The 21,677-nt window shown below is 40.8% G+C and overlaps 3 protein-coding genes across 3 annotated transcripts; 1 reads left to right on the top strand and 2 right to left on the bottom strand.

Moving 5' to 3' along the window:
- Positions 1–341: 341 nt before the first annotated feature.
- Positions 342–5,378, bottom strand: LOC136423090 (zinc finger and BTB domain-containing protein 9-like). Its single transcript, XM_066411110.1, has 7 exons — positions 5,286–5,378; positions 4,552–4,672; positions 4,213–4,359; positions 3,656–3,971; positions 3,144–3,322; positions 2,575–2,830; positions 342–1,714 (listed from the first exon to the last, which is right to left on the bottom strand). Exons 2-7 carry the CDS (start codon positions 4,594–4,596, stop codon positions 1,506–1,508), a joined length of 1,152 nt encoding a protein of 383 aa, XP_066267207.1. The 5' UTR covers positions 4,597–4,672; positions 5,286–5,378; the 3' UTR covers positions 342–1,505.
- Positions 5,379–5,604: 226 nt separating this feature from the next.
- LOC136423452 (cyclic AMP receptor-like protein A) lies at positions 5,605–13,429 on the top strand. Its single transcript, XM_066411598.1, has 14 exons — positions 5,605–5,741; positions 6,310–6,362; positions 6,834–6,888; positions 7,357–7,413; positions 7,663–7,723; positions 8,110–8,197; positions 8,520–8,609; positions 8,983–9,021; positions 9,342–9,420; positions 9,947–9,994; positions 10,295–10,377; positions 10,846–10,922; positions 11,238–11,308; positions 11,747–13,429. The coding sequence occupies exons 1-14, from the start codon at positions 5,634–5,636 to the stop codon at positions 11,885–11,887; spliced, it is 1,050 nt and encodes a 349-aa protein (XP_066267695.1). The 5' UTR covers positions 5,605–5,633; the 3' UTR covers positions 11,888–13,429.
- Positions 13,430–14,018: 589 nt separating this feature from the next.
- LOC136422530 (tumor necrosis factor ligand superfamily member 15-like) lies at positions 14,019–14,372 on the bottom strand. The gene has a single exon (XM_066410301.1). The coding sequence runs from the start codon at positions 14,370–14,372 to the stop codon at positions 14,019–14,021; it is 354 nt and encodes a 117-aa protein (XP_066266398.1).
- Positions 14,373–21,677: the final 7,305 nt, after the last annotated feature.

Below are 21,677 nucleotides of genomic sequence, written 5' to 3'. Positions count from 1 at the left end.
AGGGCAGAGCTGGCCATCAAGTTCAACAAGGACCAAGATAACCTTTTCTTCCATAAGAGGGTCTGCATGGGGGACGTCGACAGTGCTTTACCCATAAAAAGTCAGTTGTAGACTGCTTATACATAATAGAAGATTGGATTGATGCAGATAAAAGGAAAACCTGATAACTGCTAATTAAAAGGTTATCGCACTCAAATATGACTCTACAATATACAACGTAGCAAAGGATTTACTGCAACAGTCATTCATCTACTAATTATTTTAAAAGTATGTATATTAATTTTCAAGTAATATTTCAGTAAAAAAAATCAGTAATTGATGAGTCAGATAGACTCTGCAAATGATCAATAAATATTTATTCCAAAATAGGAAATGGGAGCAAAATAGATACTGATACAGATTAAGGAAGACCTACACCGTATACTCGTACACTCTTGCCTACAGGTTATAAGTCCTACCAAGAGGATTTTTCTAAGCCGAGACTTAGATATGAATACGTGTAAGACACGCACCAAAATGGTGGAACAAAATGATTAAACCATGTTTACAGCCACAACAGTCAACAGTAAATGATTACTGTCTCAACAGTACCGGTTACATTCCTACCAGCAAATTAGTAAGTAAATTCTTAGCTTACTAGTCATAACAGTTACTAGTAACTATGATAGATAATGCTACATGTACCTAACTCAATTCTCTTGCTAGGTTGAGACTTTTGGGCCAAATACCTCATACAAAAGATGACCAACATCTACATGTACAGTTCATATCGAATTTTACCAACATGATTTTTCTAACCCTAGACTTAAATATGAATAAGACTCGCACCAAAGTGGTTGATTTAAGATTCGGGAGAAGACTAGACAAGCAATATAGAAGATATTACTGTCTGAAACTGTTACAGAAACAACAGTGTGAACTTTAATGTAACATGAAACAGAAGTCAGTGTCATGTCTGCAAAGTTATCCAGTCAGACTTGGCTTATTCACTTAGGTACTTGAATATGCCAGGGTCATATTTCCAACCCAGAACCCGGCAGGAGCAATAAATAAAAATGTATTAAGAAAAATAATATGCCATTATGTTTGTTTACCTTTCAAGTATATTGTTGTCCTGTGTTGAACGTTACACTTGTTGAGAACAGTGAGCCATGGTGAGGCCGTATTGCACAAATAGCGGATATTGTGATAGATTCTTAGTAAAAGCTGTCTGACACTTCAGGACAAGGAGGTTAAAGTTCGCTGGACACTGCCTCAGAAGCAAAGAAGAAGTGGCTGACCTGGTTCTCTGGACTCCCAGGCATGGGTAAAGGAGGCCTGGAAGACCTGCAGCAACATACATTGACACCCTGAAGAAAGACACTGGCCTTGAAGTTGATAGTCTGCTCCAAGCGATGAGGGATAGAACCACATGGACTGCCATCACGACTCGAGACCTTCCAGTCTCGACATAAGCAAGTAAGTAAGCAAGTAAGCAAGTGATAGACTTGCAACTCAATGTCCCTTTATTGGGATGTGGGTCTCATTTCATTGTAACTGCCCGGTTGGGCACCGGTTGGGAAATGTGTGTGTATAGCATCAGCTGTAGGAGAGGTGAGTTTCCTCTTGGTCCCCCTCACCGCTGCAGTACACTTATTACCGAAGATCCGGTGGATCTGACTCCGCGAGACGTCCGCTTTCCACCTCTCTTTAGTCATCTTCTTTAACACAAACCCTGAAACATGTTTACATTTTATTACTGTAATTCACTTTATCTTCACTGTAGAAAAATTTCATGGCCTAAGGAAAATTGACTTAAACTTCATGGTGGCGCCAAGTGATTTACATAATGGTTGCGTAAAGGAATCATGGATGATTTCAACAGGTTTTTCAAGGTGATGATAAGTTCATGGTACAGGGGTGACCGTGAAAACAGTGAACATGAAATTAGAGTGAAAGAAACAAGAATTAGAATGTCAATTGCTCATTGTTGAGCATTTGCCACTAGTTTTAAGCTAAGTGTGTTTCGAAAGACTGTTTAAACAGAAGAGTAAATTTGACAAAATTTGATCACTTTGCGTGTGCCATGTGGAATTCCTGCCGAAAATTGGAATACCGGATTTGGAATTGATGTTGTTACAGTTTCCTTTTCGAGGACACCAAATTTTCTCAACTTCTGGCACATTTTGCATTGCAATGTGTGTTTTTTGGGTGGGTATATAGATAAAACAACAAGGTGTATTCTGCATCACCCTTGGTCCCAGCCCTGCGTCAGGTCAGGCTATTACCTCGGGCGATACGGAATACACCGTGTTGTATTCTATACAAACTGTATGATGTTTTGCTGAAAATAATTCCATCAGGTTGGTAGAAAATAGTACGTTTCGGTGTTCTACTTCAGCTACATGTACTTATAGCGGCCAGAAGCAGCTGACTCCAAACGGAAGCTCTGACAAACATCAAAACATAAGCAAGTTTTCACCACAGCACTTCGAAGGAAAATAAAGGCTTTGACTTGGGCAAGGTAAGATTTTACTGGTTGTGAAAAAGAAATCTCCAATATTATATGATGTTTTGGTACTGCAGGGTAGATACCTTCTATTGCCTGTAGCACGTTTTGATCCAGAACTCTTCCATGTTCTCCATTCTTTCCAGTCCGTCCATTCTTCACAAAAGCTGTGTATATCGTCAGGTCCATGTTTCGGTGGAAATGGTCGAATAGGTTGTGGCAGAGCTGCCGTCCGCTGTAGTTCGCCCTGCCAACCAGAACCCGTAGATCCGAAGGGTGTAGATAGACTCCGGAGCACGGCATGAGCTCACTCTCTCCATCCCCAGAACCTGGGTGTTGTACCTGCAGTGATTCAGGGGAGACCAGAAAAATAGAATCGGACACTGTTAAAGAGTAATGAAAGACAGAGTAGTGAAGAGTGTAATAGCCAAGCTATGGATGGTGACAGACGGTCCCTGAAATGTCGGGTAGCTATATATCACTTCTTTGGTTGTGTAAAAAGCACTTTCATAGTTGTTAACAATTGATTTACCAAAGTTATCAAATCATTCAAGGTTTAACAAGAATGTGTATCATAATTCACATTGTTTCCACTAAAAGCAGTCGACACTTGACAGTGAAATTCTTCTCACACAACTAACAGGGTTTTTTTTACCAATGGAAGTGAGGAATGCTCAACGATCGCTTCTTGCCCGATGACGGCTTGGAGTTGCTGTCGGAGAAAAGCGACCTCTGCCCTCAGCTCGGCGATCTGACTGCCCATGGATCCGGGGTTCTCCTCTAGTCGAGAGTCTTCTGACTGAGGCCTGACCTCCTCCTGGTTGAATTCCTGCTCTTCAAGTGAGAAAGAAAAAACAATGTACACGATCAGTGAAAAATCCTACAGCAAAAAAGTTAAATATTCAGTTGGTAAGGGTAGTTATCAATTAGGCACAGTGGCCTCTTTAAACGCACGGGCACACAGGTACACACATACAAACACACACAAACATACACACACACATACACACACACATGCACAAACAGGCACACACGCACACAAACAAGTAAAAAAAAACATACTTTGGAGCAAAGTAGCAATGTTGATCACCCACACAGATGAACTTTCAGACTAAGATCAGATGAAACATCAACCCTCAAGTTCAAGGAACACAACAAGCTGCACACCTTGTTTCACCATCACATTGTCCCGTACACCTGGGCCAGGTGAGGACACAGGTGTGTTCACACCTGAGGGTACAGGTAAGTCTGTACAGGAGGACGGCGCAGTCTCCCCGTCCCTCCCGCCTTCCTGCGAGGCTGAGAACAGCAGCAGGTGGTCCACGAGTGTGTGGATCTCCAGAACCTTGGCTGCCTGGAGGACTTGAGGTAAGACGTCGGTGGGACACTTGAGACTGGCGGTGTAGATGTAGTCTAAGACGATGGAGAAGATGTCAGCTGAGGTGAAGGCGAGGTCCAGCATCTTGGGGAAGCTGAGCGCTCCCTAGAAGGAAAGGGAAAAAAATGAGATTCCCTACAATATTGTTATTATTTTGCTTGAAAAGTTTCCTTTAATTCCACAATTTGCATCTGGAAAATCTGTACGCTATGGATGAATTTCAATGAAAAGGTACCATAGACCAGATCTAGCTATGATCCATCAGCAGTTTCATAAGTTTTGCTGTTAAAACTACAGAAGATTGCTACAAAAACAAGCTTCTTAGCAAATTAAGGTGAGCACCCACCTGTACGAAGACGCTGTGGAAGTGTCCACTGCTGGCGGCCAGCACGGCCTGATGACAGCGGAACTCGCGTGTCCCGACCCGTACCGTCATGTCGCACAGCTGGCCCTGCTCGCGCATCGTGTTCAGCTGGGACAGGAGACGACGCTCCTGGGTATAGGACGTATCAATCAATTAATTAGTCAACTAACCAATCACTAAAGCTTACTCGTAAGCATCATATATATGCTTAGGCATCACATGGAAAATGGTTTTAGATGTGAGTTAATTTTTATGCATTGTTTGGTCATGGAAATTCTGATGTTTGCATTACCTGTCTGCGGAATAGAATGTCAATATTACCTGTTCCTGGAATGGAATATCAATGATGCGGGAACCTGACGCCATCTTACGGTCCTCTGTCCAAGCTGCAGGTGTTGGTAACTTTGTGGCCTGCTAGAATTCTCAGCTCTAGGGTCTGATTCTGTATGAAACGAAATGTCACAACGTTCAGTTCATCATGCAAAAAATACAAACAAACATCTCTCCTCCATTGCAGATGGAATTTGTCTATGTTTTCAGTACTACTAGTAGCACATCAGTAATCACCAGCAGCATTACAGTAGTCAAGACAGTAACCGACAGTAATAGATCAGTAATGAGAACTCATCAAAACAAGCTTGTCAGTGATATTACAGGAGTGGCAGTAATGCTGCTTACTGAAATGTCACGGAAATGGACTGTTCCATTAAAGGAACGTGGAGGGAGGCAATGACACCTCAATCAACTTACCCCTTTAGTACTTAGGTAATGAATCAGTAATGCCTTACTGTCACAATGATTTAAGCCCCTCTGTCCTGCTACTTAAACCCCCTTTGTCCCTACTCCCGATGCTTCCAAGTGCACATTCCTTTGTCCCTCCCTTCCCGATTATTCGACTGTCACAGTAACTGACAGTCAAATTGCAGTAGTGAGTTACCTGCTTTTTTATCACAAATGGTTGGTAAATGTACATACATTCTAGTTTGCAATGCCTTTAATAACTATTACACAAATCTACGGGTAATTTTCTTACGCTAAAACATCAAAACTCCCACCTCTATGCTCGAGAGTTTCCCATCCAAATCTCCCACTCATTCAATACGTGGTCAACCTCTGCAACTAGAGACAATGGAATAGTCCAAATTAGAAAAACCTAGAGTGCCATTCAGATACAAATCCTCAAGTTAATTTTTTTTCTATTTTTTGCCATAGAATATATTTGAAGGTAAAAACGGAACTACTAGAAGATTATTTCATGAAAAATATATTTCATTTGCGTTATGATATTCATCGTTTATTCAATGTTATCATCTATTCAATAAATAAATGATGTAAATTTTAGTGAAGAGGATTCGCGGTGTTCGAATGTCGTGCTACAATCCTAACAGACCAAAACACCCAAGATGGCGACGTCGCCAGGGACGGTCGTGTCTTCGTCTGTTTCTTCCGTCTTCTTCAGCACAAAACCTACCCCGACATGCCCCATGTTCGACGGAGACCAGTACAAATGTGTAAGCAACGTCTTAGACTTACCATCTTAGAGTACACGTCTTTTATAGACACTATTTAAGGTTTAGAACATGGGGAACCGCCAGCTCGGTGCGTCGCTCTGAAGTGGCCAAGTGGTTGTTCTTGTGAGAATGAGTCATGACCTTACCGTGCTATTGTTGTTACGTGACGTAAATCTCTCTGTAGATTGTCGCTCTAGTATTGTTATTTTTGATTGAAAAAAGACATGTTGACATCATATTAAAGGAACGTTTTCTTGGACACATGTGAAAAAGTTTTGAGGGCCCGGGAGGGGGGTGATGTTTACATGAGCATAAATTAATGTAGAGTAGGTTAGTCCAATTTTAAGCCTACTTTTTGGCGGCACAAGAAGATTTTCTTTTTACCAGAATACCTAACAGGTTAAAGGTATACATACCTGTCCTTGATTTAACACAACTAACATTAGGAGAGTGGCATTCTTGTAAGTTGTATCCTATATATATTTTGTTCTTCACTCTTATGATATTTTTCTTCAGTTCTTCAGTTAAAATCTTCTTCCTTAATAAACTGCGTTTCTTCATCTTCCAGGATGTTATTGTGGGCATCAGAAAGACAGTGGCCAGCTTGTCTCTGATTGGCTGGTGAGGAATTTGATTGATTATCACTACACTAATACATGTAGTATTTTAGTGTTATTGATATGTCTTCTATTTCAATCGTAATTGTTATATTAAGTTGTGTCATGTTAGTGTTAACGTTACATCTTTTTCAACTGAACGTCATTTTAGATTCATTTATGCTTAATTAAAATGAGCTCCACACAGAAACTTTCTAAAGTTTTGATGTATACAAACCTTTGGTGTGCTGGAAGTACTCCTACCTGGCCGAAGAAACTCTACTCTACTCTACTCTAAAGCTTGAAATGATAGCTTTAAAATTGCCTCAAATCGAGTAACAATTTTCTAATGCTGCATTTTGCTCCGTCACAGAAATTCCCACACTAGCACTGTAGTCTCCAGACCTTTCTTCATTTATTACATACATCTTGCAGAACCTGTGACTTTTCTATTGTATACATAACAAAGATTCTGTAAATATTTCTATGATTCCAGCCTGTTCATGATAGCAGTAATCTGGCTGTTCAGGAAGTACAGGTCCTTTGTGCAGGTGAGAGATTTATGCCGGTACTAACAAATAGACAAAAAACATCAATAAACCTTCAGGCTACATCAATTTATTTTCTTACTTCCCAGACGTTGGATAACAAAGGGGGCAACCGGAACCAGAATACCAAATGTGCTCTATGGACTAACAATAATATATATAACCTGGTGTATCTGTATGTACTGTACTTAATTACCAGAAATGGCATCCACTGCAAGTTTAGGGCGTCTAATTGCCTTACTTTCTTAGTGTTAAGTCCAAAAGACCCCTGGACACCCTTCTAGCTAAAAGTCTGCAGTCTAGTGGTCTTATTGAAATAGATAACATTACGTAGTCTTTTTAAGTAACAAATCCCCAATCTGTATAGATGGCCTTGTAGCCTTTCAGATGAATATGAATATTTCATTAGCCCTGAATAATAGACAGCTGTCATTGAAAACTCCACATGTCAGTTTTCTCCTCTTGTTGCAGAGGTTAATCCTGTACCTCAGTATAGCAGCCCTGCTGGACGATGTATCATATCTCATGGTAAGGGACATGTTATTGATGTCACATGTCATTTCACACTGTATACATTTTTGTTATCAAAGGTTATGATTTTTTTGTGTGTATAGCTTGGATCTTTTGTCTTGTTAATGTAATCATGATGATAATAGTGACTTTGGTTGTTGTTAATAATTTAAAGTTGTGTTTTTCGTTGTACACATACATGTTTTATATTGGACATTGTACATATAAATGACACAATGACTCATGATCCCCCCTTCTCCTCGCCAGGGTGATCTCCATCCAGACGGCACTCTGTGTAACTTCCAGGCCTTCCTGCTCACTTTCTTTGGTAAGAGACGGTACAATATCTACAGTCATCATTTGTAGCTAGGTAGCAGTATCGTGTGTGAATATTACAGTTGGGGGGTATTTCATTTCAACCAATCTGTGCTTGGTTAAAAGTATTACAAAGACTCTTTTTCATAACATGTTACTATGTTCTGAAATGTGACCAAACATTTGGTACATGTAGTTAAACTACGAGGGATTCGGGTGTACAAGTTGACTTAAAAACATCAGAAACTCATGTAAAGAAAGAGTGGACGACACGATTGCAAGACTAAAAGTTAGCTCTTGGTTGTTTTTGTGTAAGAAGAGTCCAGTTCTCTACCAATCTGATAAAACAATTTACAATATGCAGCTTACTTCATATGTTTCCCCGTTCTTCTATCCCAGAATGGTCGGTGCTGCTCTGGGTTTGCTGCATCACCTTCAACTTGACCTTGAACATCATCTGGATGACCCGGACCGACAAGTATGAGATGTAAGTACAGCTTGACGTGTTATTTTCTTACATAGAAAAGAAGTTACTGTAGCAAATGCAAGAAGTGTTAAGTTTTTGTTTGTGTACAACTGTGAATAACATTATTTCATGTATTTGTGACGCAGCCACGCAGGACCCCACTGCAAAATCAATGAGCTGGGTAATACTGGATGAATACGACGAAAAATAAAAAGATAAATACAATAAATATTTCTAAAGGACTACAAGAAAGGAGCCACTTTGGTCCAACCCTATATTTTATTAAGCTGTTTGTTGGTGAATAAATCAATGATGCTATGATGATATGTTTCCTCCTGTTCAGAGTGTACCATGTCCTGTCGTGGGGGGTTCCCCTCATCCTATCCTGTCTCCCCTTCATTGGGAACCACTATGGACCGGCCGGCGCATGGTGGTCAGTTTGTTTGTCTGTTTATTTGTTTGTTTAGATCTATATTTACATTACTATACCTAACTGCTGCTTATGATTGTGATTTGAAGTTCAGAATTTCTAAAGAATAAAAGCATCTGAAACTAATCATAAGCACAATTTATCATTAACTCAATTTCTAAGATGTGTACATTTTATGGAGTTATCTACTTCCAATACTTAACACAAATATCTTCATTTTTGTTACATGGGTTTGTTTCTACTTTCTGGATCAATAGACTTGTAGGTAGATAAAGATTTTCTTAGCATTTTTTGTTCATCATTTACAGTTCTAATGCCACCATTTGCTGTTCCAAAGAAATTCATGTTTTTTCCCCCTCTCCATATCTTTTATCAGTTGGATACCAAACCAGTACACACACTGGAGGTTTGGCATGTAAGTTTGTGTTGCTTTCTAACACTTTATGTATTTGTTATCTTTCTACTTTTAACAATAAGTGTACTGGGTTCTTTAACATACTCAAGGTGTGGGCCAAACCTTGGACCTCTGATAACTTAAAAGTCATGATGATACTGGCATACAAATTTGAGTAACTCTGACACATTAAATTTTGTGGAAAATGCTTCAATTCCATGAGACTCAGTGTAATTTATACTGTAAAAAGAAATGATTTGCACAAAAATCAAAGCTGGCCATCATAAACTTATCATCTAGCCAGTAACTAAACTCCCAGTGTTGTTCTACCCCCTCCACAGATGGTACGGGCCGTTGTTCTGCCTGCTGGGTTTGATGGTTGTTGTCTACACCTGCATTACCGTCACCCTCAACAGGAAGGTGGGTTAAACCTTAACCCTTGGTATGCCAAGTTACAAGTGCTCCAGTACCAACTTTGTATATCTTAAGCTGCACTACTTTAACTTTGTTAATGACATCCATGGGCACAATTGATTTGAGGCACCAGTATTTTATGGAGAATGCAATCTTATGTGGCATGCTATGTTACAAGTGACCCAGTATCAATGTTGTTGATTTTAAGCGCCTCATTAATGTGATATTGTTGGTTCTTGGAATCTTTTTCTTCTCGAGTCACCACTTCTATCTGCTATCTGTTCTTTTGATCTTGGAATTAAAGAAAGGTACCTGGAACACACAGTTTCAGGGAATGAAAAAGCTAGTAGTCAAATACAAGATTTCATCCAACCCTCTGCTGTCATGTTGACCTCTTGATACAAATGTAAATATTTACTTTGAAATGTCTTTGAAGCCAGAAAATGAATGGGTGCATACCCAGGAATCTTGGAGTTACTCATTACAGTGTTTAAGGTTGATTTAAGGTATTTTGTGTTCTTCACATCTACAGGTGAAAAGATGGGAAGGAACGTATGATCCTGATGTGGAGAGGAACAAGGTGAGAAAAAATCTTTGTTTTTGTGCATCATGATTGTTGTGATCAAGGGCATCATCAGATACTAACTCTGGGAGCCACTCATCCCTGCCCTCCCAGCGCTCGTAACTTGGCTGTACTGCTGAGTCTGTGTCCCTCCTGAGGGTGTCCTTAAAGTTGTGTACATTCCTGTCTGGGTTCCATTTATCTTGTGCGGGTTCCCACAGGATGAGCTCACTTGTCACAGGGATAGAAGGGAGAGTGTTTAACTTTAAGACGAGAAGAGAAGAGTTTTGACTCATCCATAAATTTCTGTATTTTCAGGACCTGCTGAAGGAAGACATCAAACCGCTGCGAGCGTATCCCTTCATCTACCTGGCCCTATCCATCTTCCCACTCGTACACAGGTAACGTCTTAGTTATATCGGTCTTGTTTATTCTCTTGTTTCTCAGACATTTTAAAGTAAAGATCATAGGAAGATGTCAAGCTGGGAGTAAAACTTGACTCTGACCACTACAGTAGTATATATTCATTCCCTGAAACTGAGTGTACCAAGCTTGCAAGGTACATACTGTACTTTCTTCTCTGACTCAGTTGATTGATCATGTTTGTCTTCCAGTTAAGCATTTTCTTTTTTTTTTCAATCTGAAAGCAAATAACTATATCATATGAATGGGGATTGGAAATATGAAATTGACTTTTCAGAAACCATCACTTTTTGTTTTAGCCTTTCATTTATTTTTTGTCCAACCAGCCTGCTTTTTTACCTGCACCAAAAAATTTTTGGTTGAGATGTTGTCAACATTGATTAAGCAAGACTGTTATGTTAAACATTTGTTGTTTCTTTATTATGTGTTTTTGTTCCTAACACCAGAATTCAGAATGCGATCTCCCCTGACAACACAGTGTTTGCTCTGGTGGTTCTACATGCGCTGACGTCACCACTGCAGGGTATGTATCATGGTACTGTACATCTAGCTGAAGTTGTAAGTTTGAGCGACAAACAGTGTTGTGCACTTTTGTGGAAGTTTTGTACAGCTATGATTTTCTGTTGAAGATGTTAATACAAACAAACTTTAGTGAAACTTGACATATGGTCCGTGTCAGTTTGTACTGGTACTAAAAGAGAGAGGAGGCATAATTATGTAGGATGTAAAAGTGTTGTTTGTTTGCGTTTGTGTCCAGGAATGGTGAAAGCTATTGTACAGCTAGGATTCTAATCTGTTGAAAATATGAATGTGTTGTTTTGTGTTTGTTTTTGTTCAGGAATGGTCAATGCGATTGTTTACGGACTGGACAGGGAAACCATCGTACGCCTCACTCCTACATCCATCAAGGTAACGTTTCTGTTTCCTTCAGTCATACATAGCCAGATTCAAAGCTAAATGAAGTTGAGCCACAGTACTTGATCTTGATTGGGTACTGGGCAACACCCCTCTTGTTGGGGTAAAGCGCCCAGGGGAGTGCGCTGTCCTGTTATTGTCCTCGCAGGTGCAGGAGCACAGCCTCCTTGAAGCTGGGAGGATCAGCTGTGTCTGTGACGTCCTGAGTTAATGAATTCCAGTCCCTCACGGTTTTAGGGAAAAAAGAGTATCTATAACAGTCTTTGTGGAATGGTAGAGCCTTATATGAATTTTGATTTGAGTGTTGCGGTTGGCGCTGTGCAGGCATCAAATTAACTTGAAATGTCAGAGCAATGCCTGTTCAACCCTTTGTTACGGTGTAACACATGAAGTGCCATATCTTTAACGTTCTGTCATCCCCCCCCCCCCCAGCTGGCCATCCAAAGTCACTTCAACCAGCCCACTCTCATCAGTGAGTACCCATCAGCCCCCGTCAACTCCCAGGATGCATCAGCTGACCTTTCACCTGTAGTTGACCCCGAGGGTGACCTCCAGGATCAGGAAGAGAGTTGACAGTTACTCGCAGCCACCGAGTAAAGAACCACCATCACAAGGGTAAACATTTCGACAGTACTTTTTTATATATCGTCTCTCAAAAATCTATAAAAGTTGTGTGTTTAGAATTAAGATAAAAATTGGATTGGATCTTTGGAGAAAGGACATTTTGAAGAAAATGTGGAGAAGTTTGAAAAGAAAATTCTCCCCTGAAAATGAGTTTCAAATTTTTGCAATTAGTGCTATTAGCAAGCACAAGATGTTTTCAAGTTAACAAATAAGTGAAGTAAACAAGTCATGAAAATTTGGTCATTCCTAAAATTTGAGATTTTGAAAAAAAATTGAACTTTTAAAAGAGATGTCTAAATAGCAACAGGCAACCATACAAATTTTACCAAATTGTTTGTTGCTAAAATTGGTAATTGAGTCCTTGATGGTAGTCCTTTAATCAGTGACTGTGATTGTGAAGAGTTGAGAGCAAAAAATAAAACTATCAGATGAAAGTATCAACCTTAAAATTAGGTGAAGATGTAATATATCTTTTAATGATGGTGATTTTCTATCTAAATTGTACATACTAGAGTGGGTGTTAAGGGTCTGTAACTGGTGTGGTTTGGGTTTAGTGATTTTTGTATTAAAATAACGCCACACCAATCTATTTTCTTGGTTCTCAGATAGCTTATTAAGTAAAAACTAAAATTGAGAAAGAGAACATGTCAAGATGAGACAGGGGGCTGGGAAGAAAACTTGAATCTAAGGCCACACCAGCTTAATTTCTTGGTTAACGGATTTTTTAAAAAAATGCTAAATTCCAAAATCAACATGAAAACAGGATATCACAGGAAAGTTTGTACTTTGGTGCACACAGTTTCAGGGAGTGAACAGGGTCAGGTGCAAGCTTTCACCCCAGCCTTCTGTTTTCATGATTTTTTTTTGTTGCTAAAATTATTTTTAAATCTGTAACCAAGAAATTAAGATGGTGTGGCCTTAGTTATTAACCGGTAAATCCTTTCATTGACCCCACAACTGCATGTAAACACTTTGCCTTCCTACATTGTTTTCATGTTGAACTTCAAGTTCAGTTGTATTTTTCATAAATCTTAAAACCAACATATTTAGTTGGTGTGGCCTTATAATGTATATTTGACCAAATTCAGTTGCTGTACAATAAACGTGAAAATTGAGGTGAGGTTTACAAGAATAAGTTAGTGGTTTGATTTTTTCGCTACTTTCTAGTCTATTGCTAGAATCAACCACAACTAAACAATCATGACTTCAAGGTACATGTTTAATTCCAAAACCATCAGCATCATGATGATATCAACATTAACATGGACAATCATGTACATTTTGTATTACTGATATCTGGGAAAAGTAGAAGAATTAAGAATTAAAGTTTTCAAATATAATGTATAAAATTTTCATCTCATAATTGAAGAATATGTATACTTTGTTTATGTATATCCTGATAATTGAGAAATCTATATTCTTCTAGATCTGTTTACATATATTATATATTCTGTCATATATTCAAATATTATACTCAATTTATCTTTACAATTTGCGTATTATGTGTTTTTGTTCGCCTTTGATACTTCTACTACAACACCAAGCTTATATTAACTAGTACATGACAGAAAAGTCATTTACACCATATTTCCTTTTTGAAATAGAAACTTAACTTAGTCTTTAGTAAGTACATGTGCATGTAAAAACATGCTACTATTGCTCAAATCATGCGGGACAATATATTACAGAATTTAAAATCCCAAACAATGTCAGAAGAGACATATGATATATCTCCATAACTATTACGTATGAAATGACAGAAATAAAACTACAATCTAATTGTAAAGCATGGAATTGCTGTATATCCACAAACAAGTTAAACAGTAACTTTTTAAGCATGATTTTTTTTTATTCAAATGAAGTTTTATAGCTGGTATTACCACCCTTCGCAGGCACTCGGCACGGCAGCAGCTGGTTACATTACCCTAAGCGACCTGTCACACCTAACCTTTGCACATATCTAGTGGCAAGCATTGTTCCAGCAAAGATGGCCTACAGTACTTGCCTGTAAAAAATTCCATTCTACATAGTTCTAAGAAAAAATAAATCGTAGCTAGAGTGGTCTTCAAATCCACAGTTCCTACAGGGACATTAAGTAAGCCCCGAAGTAAGTCCCGGACTCCTGAGGGTTGACCTTGTCAAAGTTTGTCACATCCACATACAAGACGTCTCCTGCCTTAAGGAGGAAGACTCCGCCCACGTAAGACGTACGGTACCACGCGCCGTCTTGGGAGGAAACCTTCTTGGTGGCTCGTCCAATCAGAAGCCTCGATGCCACCGCCGATGAGCCGCTTCGACGTAACACGATATGGGTTAGGTGGAGGGTCTGCTCATTGGCGCCGCCTTGTGAGGTTTGCCGGAACTGCAGCTGGTTGTAGACGTAGTAGTATCCCGTGAGCGGTACGACTATGTTTTGGTGGGAGGTGACTTCCATGCCGTGTTTCCAGAAGGATGAACCACCGGGGTCAACTTGCCAGTCATGAATAGTGGAGATGGAGCCTGGAACAAAAATAAAATAAAAATTTGTAAAGTGTTATAATGCTTTGTCAAGTAGCTGATAGATCTACAGAATTTTATCCATATGGCGTAGTAACACGATTTCTTACAGAGATGTGCATCTAAGTAACATACCTTGAATCTTGAAAAAGTTGTGATGATTTTATTTTCACATTTTTTTGTAGTGTCCCTCCACTGCGAAATAATATCAGCATGATATGTGTTTTTGTGCTATGGTATCGTTTCAACCAGAACTTAAAACACTGAAAAACTTCCTTTCCACTCCTACCATTATGTTAGATCATTATAGAGAAGATACAGTATTTAACACCTAAACATGAATCCTGTCCCCTATGAAAAGCTTTCACAATTCTTTGGTCTTGCCAAGAAACAAGTAATTACATTGAATCGGCCTGCTGGCAGCCCCACCTACTGTGCTTGATGAAAAATGTCTTAACCTCAGCCTCCTCAAAACTGCATCAAAACAAAGCAATAGACTGAGCATGAGGTTACATGGAGGTCAGCTGGTCCTACCTTCAGGACTAGGGGGCTCCTGCAGTCCCGCCAGACCCGCTAGGTGCACCACAGGTACGTGGAAGCTGTTGTTGCCCTGCAGAACGTCCGTCCGTTGCCATGGGAGGCAGTCTGGGAGAAAGAATGTCGTTGCCATGGTTACATATCTAACTTGTATTCATTGACACATGCATCAACTGTTCGTATTGCAGTGCTCAAGGTATGGTCCATCATTATCTTATTATAGACATCAATCTGATCATTGATATGTGTACAATTTTAAGGACAAGCTTAAATTTAATAGTTTTTTTAAATAATTTTTGTTTCACAGGATCATTGTGACTAGTATTTGTTTCTTTTGAACAGGGAACATGTGAATCTTCAAGTGAAATCACATTGAACAAATGAACAAATATTTACCTTTGCTGCAGTTCCGTTCCTGATCGCTGGTCTAAAGGGAAACAAGACAAAGCGGAGAATTGATAAATCTTCATGACTTGTTTTCATCTGCAAGTATATGCTATCATTAAGACATTTGTCTTAGTTTTCAGGCGCTCACATTGCGTACTTTAACCTTCTCCCTGCTACCTATCCCAAGAATCAATACAAATGTGTTGCCAAATTGCTATCTTAGTAGGCTGAGGATTTCTTTTAAACTACACAAATATATTGTTCTACGATACGATTTCAACTCGTCCTCATTACCGATTTAGCCTTTTGGCTGCTACTGTTGGACGCTTTGTTCTCAAATAAACCATTGATATATAAGGTTAAGACGTGAGGTTCTCACCTGTGCTGCTATGACTCCTGACGCCGTCCCGTTCTCCTGCCCCCCTCCCCCAGCTGTGCACGCCTGCCGCAGCAGCTGTATGGTCACCATGTTAAACACCGCAATCCCCAGGTTAGCCGCCGTCACCACACACAGCACGACATGCCCCGCCCTCACCACCGGGCCGACCCGCGCCCGCCTGCGGGCCTGCCTCAACCCCCGCCCGCCGGCCTGCCTCACTCCGCCCGGTACCGACTTCACGACTACAGCATCCATGGCTTGTTCCGTGTTGAACAGTTTGGTAAAACTAACCATCAAAACGGCCCTTTTTAAGACGTCTACCTGCCTACTGGTTTTGGTTCTGTGCGATACTAACACGGTTTAGACGGTGCGCTTACGTATCGATACCCGCACTCTCGCTTGTTTGGTTTCGGTCGCTAAACAAACGGGTTTAATAATAGGCCGGGTCAGGTACCTGCCCTCAGGGCGGGTTGTGTTCCTTTTGTTTGATCTTTCGCCCGACTTCAGGTGAGAAATCATAACAAAACACCACCCACTGACGTCTTAACACGATCTTAAAGTCTTAATACCACGTTCCCTGTTGTCTTATAATAGTGCAGAATAACTTCCGGTTACAGCTAGCAGGACAGCCCTACGGATATGTATTTCATAGCCAGTAAATACATGAATAAACATCGATTACATTAAGTCTTTTCAAGAAATTAGGACTAGACATAAGAAATTTCGAAACGACGTAGGGAATTTACACTCTGAAACATGGTTTAAAGTTAGAAACCTCGGGAATTATCTATTGTAACAGAACTCAAAGGAAGCATGATACTACTATATAATCGTGCTGTCTATATTTAACGACATGTGAAACTGTCTCTGTATTTGATGTGTCATTCAGAAACAAGTTGAACGGTGGGGCTTCTAATCCGGTGTCTGGTGTGACATCTCTTGCTGAATATTTAGGACTTTCTGTACATCTTCATTCGGCAAGAGGAATGTGTTTTCGGTAGCGATTTTTTTTTGGTTTTATAGTCTAACAGCAAAATTGAATAAGCTATAGGTAGATTGTCACGTTATATCTTACAATCATTTTAAACACTATGCATTTTCATTTTCCTACTCGTCCCCCCAAGAGCGAAAGAATCGGTATATACCCGAGTATTGATGTACTGTAGCATCATACCAGGGAAATCGCTTAAGCCATGAACGAAGATTCTCGACCACGTAAACGCCGAGTGTGAGGGTGTCACGCCCCCATGGCCCGGAAGGGGGCGTTACCGTCGTGACGTAATGACATGTGACGTCATGTGAGAACAGAAATCTTACCGACGAAAGTCAGGGACCGGTTTTGTCGCTATTGTAGTGTGAGATGCTAGTCATAACGTAACTATATCACGCTATCAGCCATCGAGAAAGTATTGGGCTTCTTCTCAAGCATTGTGCTTCCTGCTTTACAGTTTGCCTGTATGTAACTTAGTGTTATTTGTGACCATGGGCCCTTTCGTAAAGCGGTGGCCGCACTACTGACAAAATGACTGAGTTGTGGTGGCCGGGTAGCCTTGTTAACCATGACGAAAATGGTTCTTACCTTTCTTCACTCTAACGATCCATCCAAACCCTCCTTACTATGAGTATGGCCCCTCCCCAGACCTTTTCCGGGCCGTGCTATCATTAAAATCTAAGTACCGCTTGCTATACTTTTCAATTTTTTTCAACAAAAACGCACGCATACACACACTAACAAACCAACATCCCTCAACCTGTCAAAAGCGCTGCTTGAAAGTTGCTCTATGTACAGGACCCCCAAACATTTACTCGACGTTGTCGCTCTCACCAAACGAAACCTTGGTTGACTGTGACGTCACTACAGGAAGAGGGTACTCATTGCAGAACCTTCCTTGTCGCTCGTGATGTGCGTTGCAACCAGTTTATTGGGATACCCCATAGAGTCGTTTAGAAAAAGTAGGAAAATAACTCATTGTTTTGATGGTGGCTGTAAGTTGATTATTTATAACGCAATACCATATGAAACTTTCATCGAATCCGGAACGCTATACCCCTCATCCAGCCCCCCTGTTAGAACGTTTTTTTTCTGGTTAGTTTCATGGAATCCAGAATCCCCCATACAGCCCCTTCTTGAAACTTTTTCCGGAAGTTTCGTCTAACGCTGAATACCCTCCAGTAAACCTCGTTCCCATGGAAAAGCCAGCCAGTAATGACGTCACAGAGAACCTCTCGTTCCCAGTGACGCGAGGACCTGAGTTTCGGTGGGCAGGTGGTATACAGTAAGCGGTCTGCCAAAGCAGTTATAAGAATGTCGTGAAATTCATCCGATCTCTATAGAACTCGTCTTTAAAAAAGAAATGTTTTCTCATAGAATAGCCATCTTTGCTGCCTGGTACAGAATGTGGCGTCAGCCGGTTTAGATTCAACCCGGTTGAGATTCAACTTCATACCGTCACTTTTAGATATAGCGCTTTAACTAGGAACGAATAGGGTGATTCGGTGCGTTTTGCTCATTTTGACACTTTATTCTACTTCTTATAAAGTCGCAGAATGTTTAGTTTGTTTCTTGATATCTTTTGATCTATCTTTTTGCAAGTATGTGCGATACGCGTACGCTTACTCGTGTCTACAGTCTATATATGGTAATCAGCCGACCGCACGTACACTTTAGCCTAGGATCTCGGTCTCCAAAACAAAATCCTTTTAGTCCAGGTCGCGTGGCAACTCAAGTAAGCTGAGGCATTTTTTTCATTTCAACTTCGATCTTACCAGTTACACCTCGACATTATCAACTCGGCAATATTGATTCTGTGGCTGACTACTGCGACCTTCGTTCGTCGCTCAGAACTACCGGTTTGTTTGTTTATTTTATTCAGATCTCAGGTAACAAGATATAAACTGTTGTAAACAGAACACCGTTCAGTTAGTGGAGACGTTGAGACCAGACAGTTTGAGATGTGGAAGTTGCTGCTCCTGGTCGTTTCTGTAGGCACTCTGCCGGCCGAGTCAGTCGGTTAGTGCAACATTTCTGTTCCCAATCACTTATGATAGAATATTCAAATCTAATGATGTCAAGTGTACGAACTGTAAGGGAACAGCGTGGGCAAAGGGCGCGGATTTGTTGTTACATTTGAGTAAGTAGCAGGTTGCTTGGGTAGTTTCCTCCCTAAGTCAAGTTGCTATTTCATGGTAGAAGAGTAAATACCTGATTCAAAGCGCCTTTCGCTTGTTCGGAAATACAGGCATTTTAACATGAAAGTTAAAAGTGTGGAGTTGTAGCCTCCTGTGCAGGCTTCCTATAACGGCGTCATATATATTGGGAGGGGGGGGGGGGTTGTGTAGCCGAGGGGCGCGCCCCTCGGCTACACAACTCCCTCGGCTACACAACTCCCCCCCTCCCAATATATATGCCGCCGTTATAGGAAGCCTGCCATGGAGGCTAGTGGAGTTGGTGGTAACGGATTAATCCTGATTCTAACAAATTGCAAATTTTCGATCAGTCCCTCAGTTTCTTTTCCGATTGCTCATGACATGTTATCCACCTTCCGGGTGAGTGACGTCAACGGGTCAAAGGTTGTATATCTGACCAGATAACTCCTCTGACACGTTGTATACCAGTATATCTATTGGCCAATTTCAGATATATTTCCAGCAATCCATGGAGCCTGGTAGAGGCTTATGGAACTTTCCTCATTCGTCATGTAATCAATGCATAATCAGTCTTCAAATATCTAAATCATCACTTAAGCTGCATGCCAAAAATCATGACGATCCTTCTTGATTTTTTCTCTTTCAAAGTCTGACATGTAATTGACCGCTGCAGTTCCAAACATGTCGCTAGGGGACCCAGACTTGCACCACTTTCCCAAGAGCAATCCACCATTTTTCTGTTGAATAAAGATTGTTTTAAAAAATGGCCACCGACAGATCCCGTGACCTTTGCGACCCCACTGATAAGTAAACATGGGGGAGGGGGGCATACCTCTCATTTTCAGGCATGTTGGGGGATGGTTATTGTGCCCTGATGAAGAATGGTTAAAGTGATATTTTCACCGTCCCGTAAGAAGCTACTTTAGGGTGATGACAACATATCTCACTCTTTTCAGGTCAGCAGGTGTACCTGGCCACACATGACAACTGGAACTTTTATAAAATTCGTGCGACCGGACAGATGACCAATGATAACGTCAAGGCCACGTGCGAGGCAGCGGGGATGGGGTACCCGTGCCATTTCTCAGGTAGTGATGGATGTACGAGTCGCTACTGGACCTCAGACTGCATCAGGTATGACGACGCCAGTATATGCCGTACCCACGACGTCCTCTCGAATAAACTGTGTGGACATACTGACCCTCGGCAGTGTCAGCCCCTTGATGACACCTTTGTGTACATCCCTGAATGGTGGATTGATGACAGCGCGTGCGGACTGGTGGCTGACAAGCATTGCACAGAAGGAGCGAACTACAACAACATGAACGCTCTATGTGCAGGTGAGGATGTGGTCTCAATATCGTTAGAAAACGGAGCCATTTTATTCAGTCTTAATTCTAATCTTAGCTACAACAACATGTATGCTCTGTGTGCAGGCGAGCATGACATTTTTTGGTGGAGGGGTGATCCTCCTTCAAATGCTTTGCAATAATCAAACACAGCAATCACTTGGAACTAGAAAACAGACTTAGCGCTACTGAGAAGGGTGCGGCATCTAGCAGTGGTCAAAAGACATACTGATACAGAGTAAAACAATGACAGACTGTCTTTGTGTTACGTAAATATATTCCTGCCTTGCGAGCTAGAAGCCCATGCAAATAAGTATGTATTCCCTGAGGGTTGGCAAAATGCCTAACTTGACAAACGAAAACTCTGAATTCATATTCCATTCCAGTCGCTACGTGTGCGAGGTCCAACCCGTGTGCACACGGAACCTGTACTGATGATGTCGGGAGCTACACCTGTAGCTGTGAGAAGGGCTGGACAGGAAGAAACTGCGATCAAGGTCAGCATATTATCCTTAAGCAAACTACGGTAGATAGGTGGATTTAATATATATACTTCCTTTAAGAGACTCTTGAAGTAACGGAAATGAACTAAACGAAAGGACACGGACCATGAATCAGCTTTCGCCCTACTTTATGTTGTATGTTGTAGAAATTGTATATTGTTGTACCATAAATATGTAATGATATATGTTGATAGAGTTATTAGGACTCAAATGACTGTTTATCTCTGTTATATTGTATCTGACCCTTACCTCTTCCCTCATGACCTCAATGAAAAGCGGCCTGCGTGCAGATTTGAGCTTATCATGAATAAACAAAGGTTCAAACAAACAAATATCTGTGTAATGCCTGATTTTTTTCCAGTCGATGAGTGCGCGTCCTCCCCATGTGTTCACGGAACCTGTACTGATGGTGACGGGGGCTACACGTGTAGCTGTGAGAACGGCTGGACGGGACACAACTGTGAAATAGGTGAGTGAGCTATCACTTCATCTTCATGCTGAAAATTACATTCCTTTTGAATTACTTAATCATGGATTATGTGAAAAAATGTAACAATCGGATTTGGTTTGTAGTTGTAGATTTTGTAATCACAATTATTCAAAAAAAGAGAGGTTTTTGTTAATGACACAAACAGTGGCCCGCTTCAGCACTTGCTGATATGCGATGATGATGATGATGTACTTAAAAAAAATGCTATCACATGGGGAGGTAGCGCAGTCATCGATGTCCTAAATCAATGCAGATAAGCATCTTATGGATTCATCGATGTTTAAAAGATATTTATCTGCATTGATGATGTTTATCTGCATTGATTGACATCGATGACTGCGCGTCCTCCCCATGTGCGCACGGAACCTGTACTAACGGAGTCGGGAGTTACTCCTGTAGCTGTGAGAATGGCTGGACTGGACTGAACTGTGATGAAGGTCAAATGTTTTTG

Source organism: Branchiostoma lanceolatum, chromosome 17 (genome assembly GCF_035083965.1).
Source record: "Branchiostoma lanceolatum isolate klBraLanc5 chromosome 17, klBraLanc5.hap2, whole genome shotgun sequence".
Classification (NCBI taxonomy): Eukaryota; Metazoa; Chordata; class Leptocardii; order Amphioxiformes; family Branchiostomatidae; genus Branchiostoma; species Branchiostoma lanceolatum.
This window is presented reverse-complemented; position numbering and strand designations above follow the sequence as displayed.

Excerpts from the sequence above, each read along its gene's own strand:
- LOC136423452 (XM_066411598.1), top strand. The coding sequence starts at position 5,634 with ATGGCGACGTCGCCAGGGACGGTCGTGTCTTCGTCTGTTTCTTCCGTC. Across the intron at positions 6,889-7,356 it reads AGTACAGGTCCTTTGTGCAG|AGGTTAATCCTGTACCTCAG; the intron begins GTGAGAGATTTA and ends CTCTTGTTGCAG. Across the intron at positions 8,198-8,519 it reads CGGACCGACAAGTATGAGAT|AGTGTACCATGTCCTGTCGT; the intron begins GTAAGTACAGCT and ends CCTCCTGTTCAG.
- LOC136423090 (XM_066411110.1), bottom strand. The coding sequence starts at position 4,596 with ATGGCGTCAGGTTCCCGCATCATTGATATTCCATTCCAGGAACAG. Across the intron at positions 4,360-4,551 it reads ATATTCCATTCCAGGAACAG|GAGCGTCGTCTCCTGTCCCA; the intron begins GTAATATTGACA and ends TCCTATACCCAG. Across the intron at positions 2,831-3,143 it reads AGCATTCCTCACTTCCATTG|GTACAACACCCAGGTTCTGG; the intron begins GTAAAAAAAACC and ends GAATCACTGCAG.
- LOC136422530 (XM_066410301.1), bottom strand. The coding sequence starts at position 14,372 with ATGGAAGTCACCTCCCACCAAAACATAGTCGTACCGCTCACGGGATAC.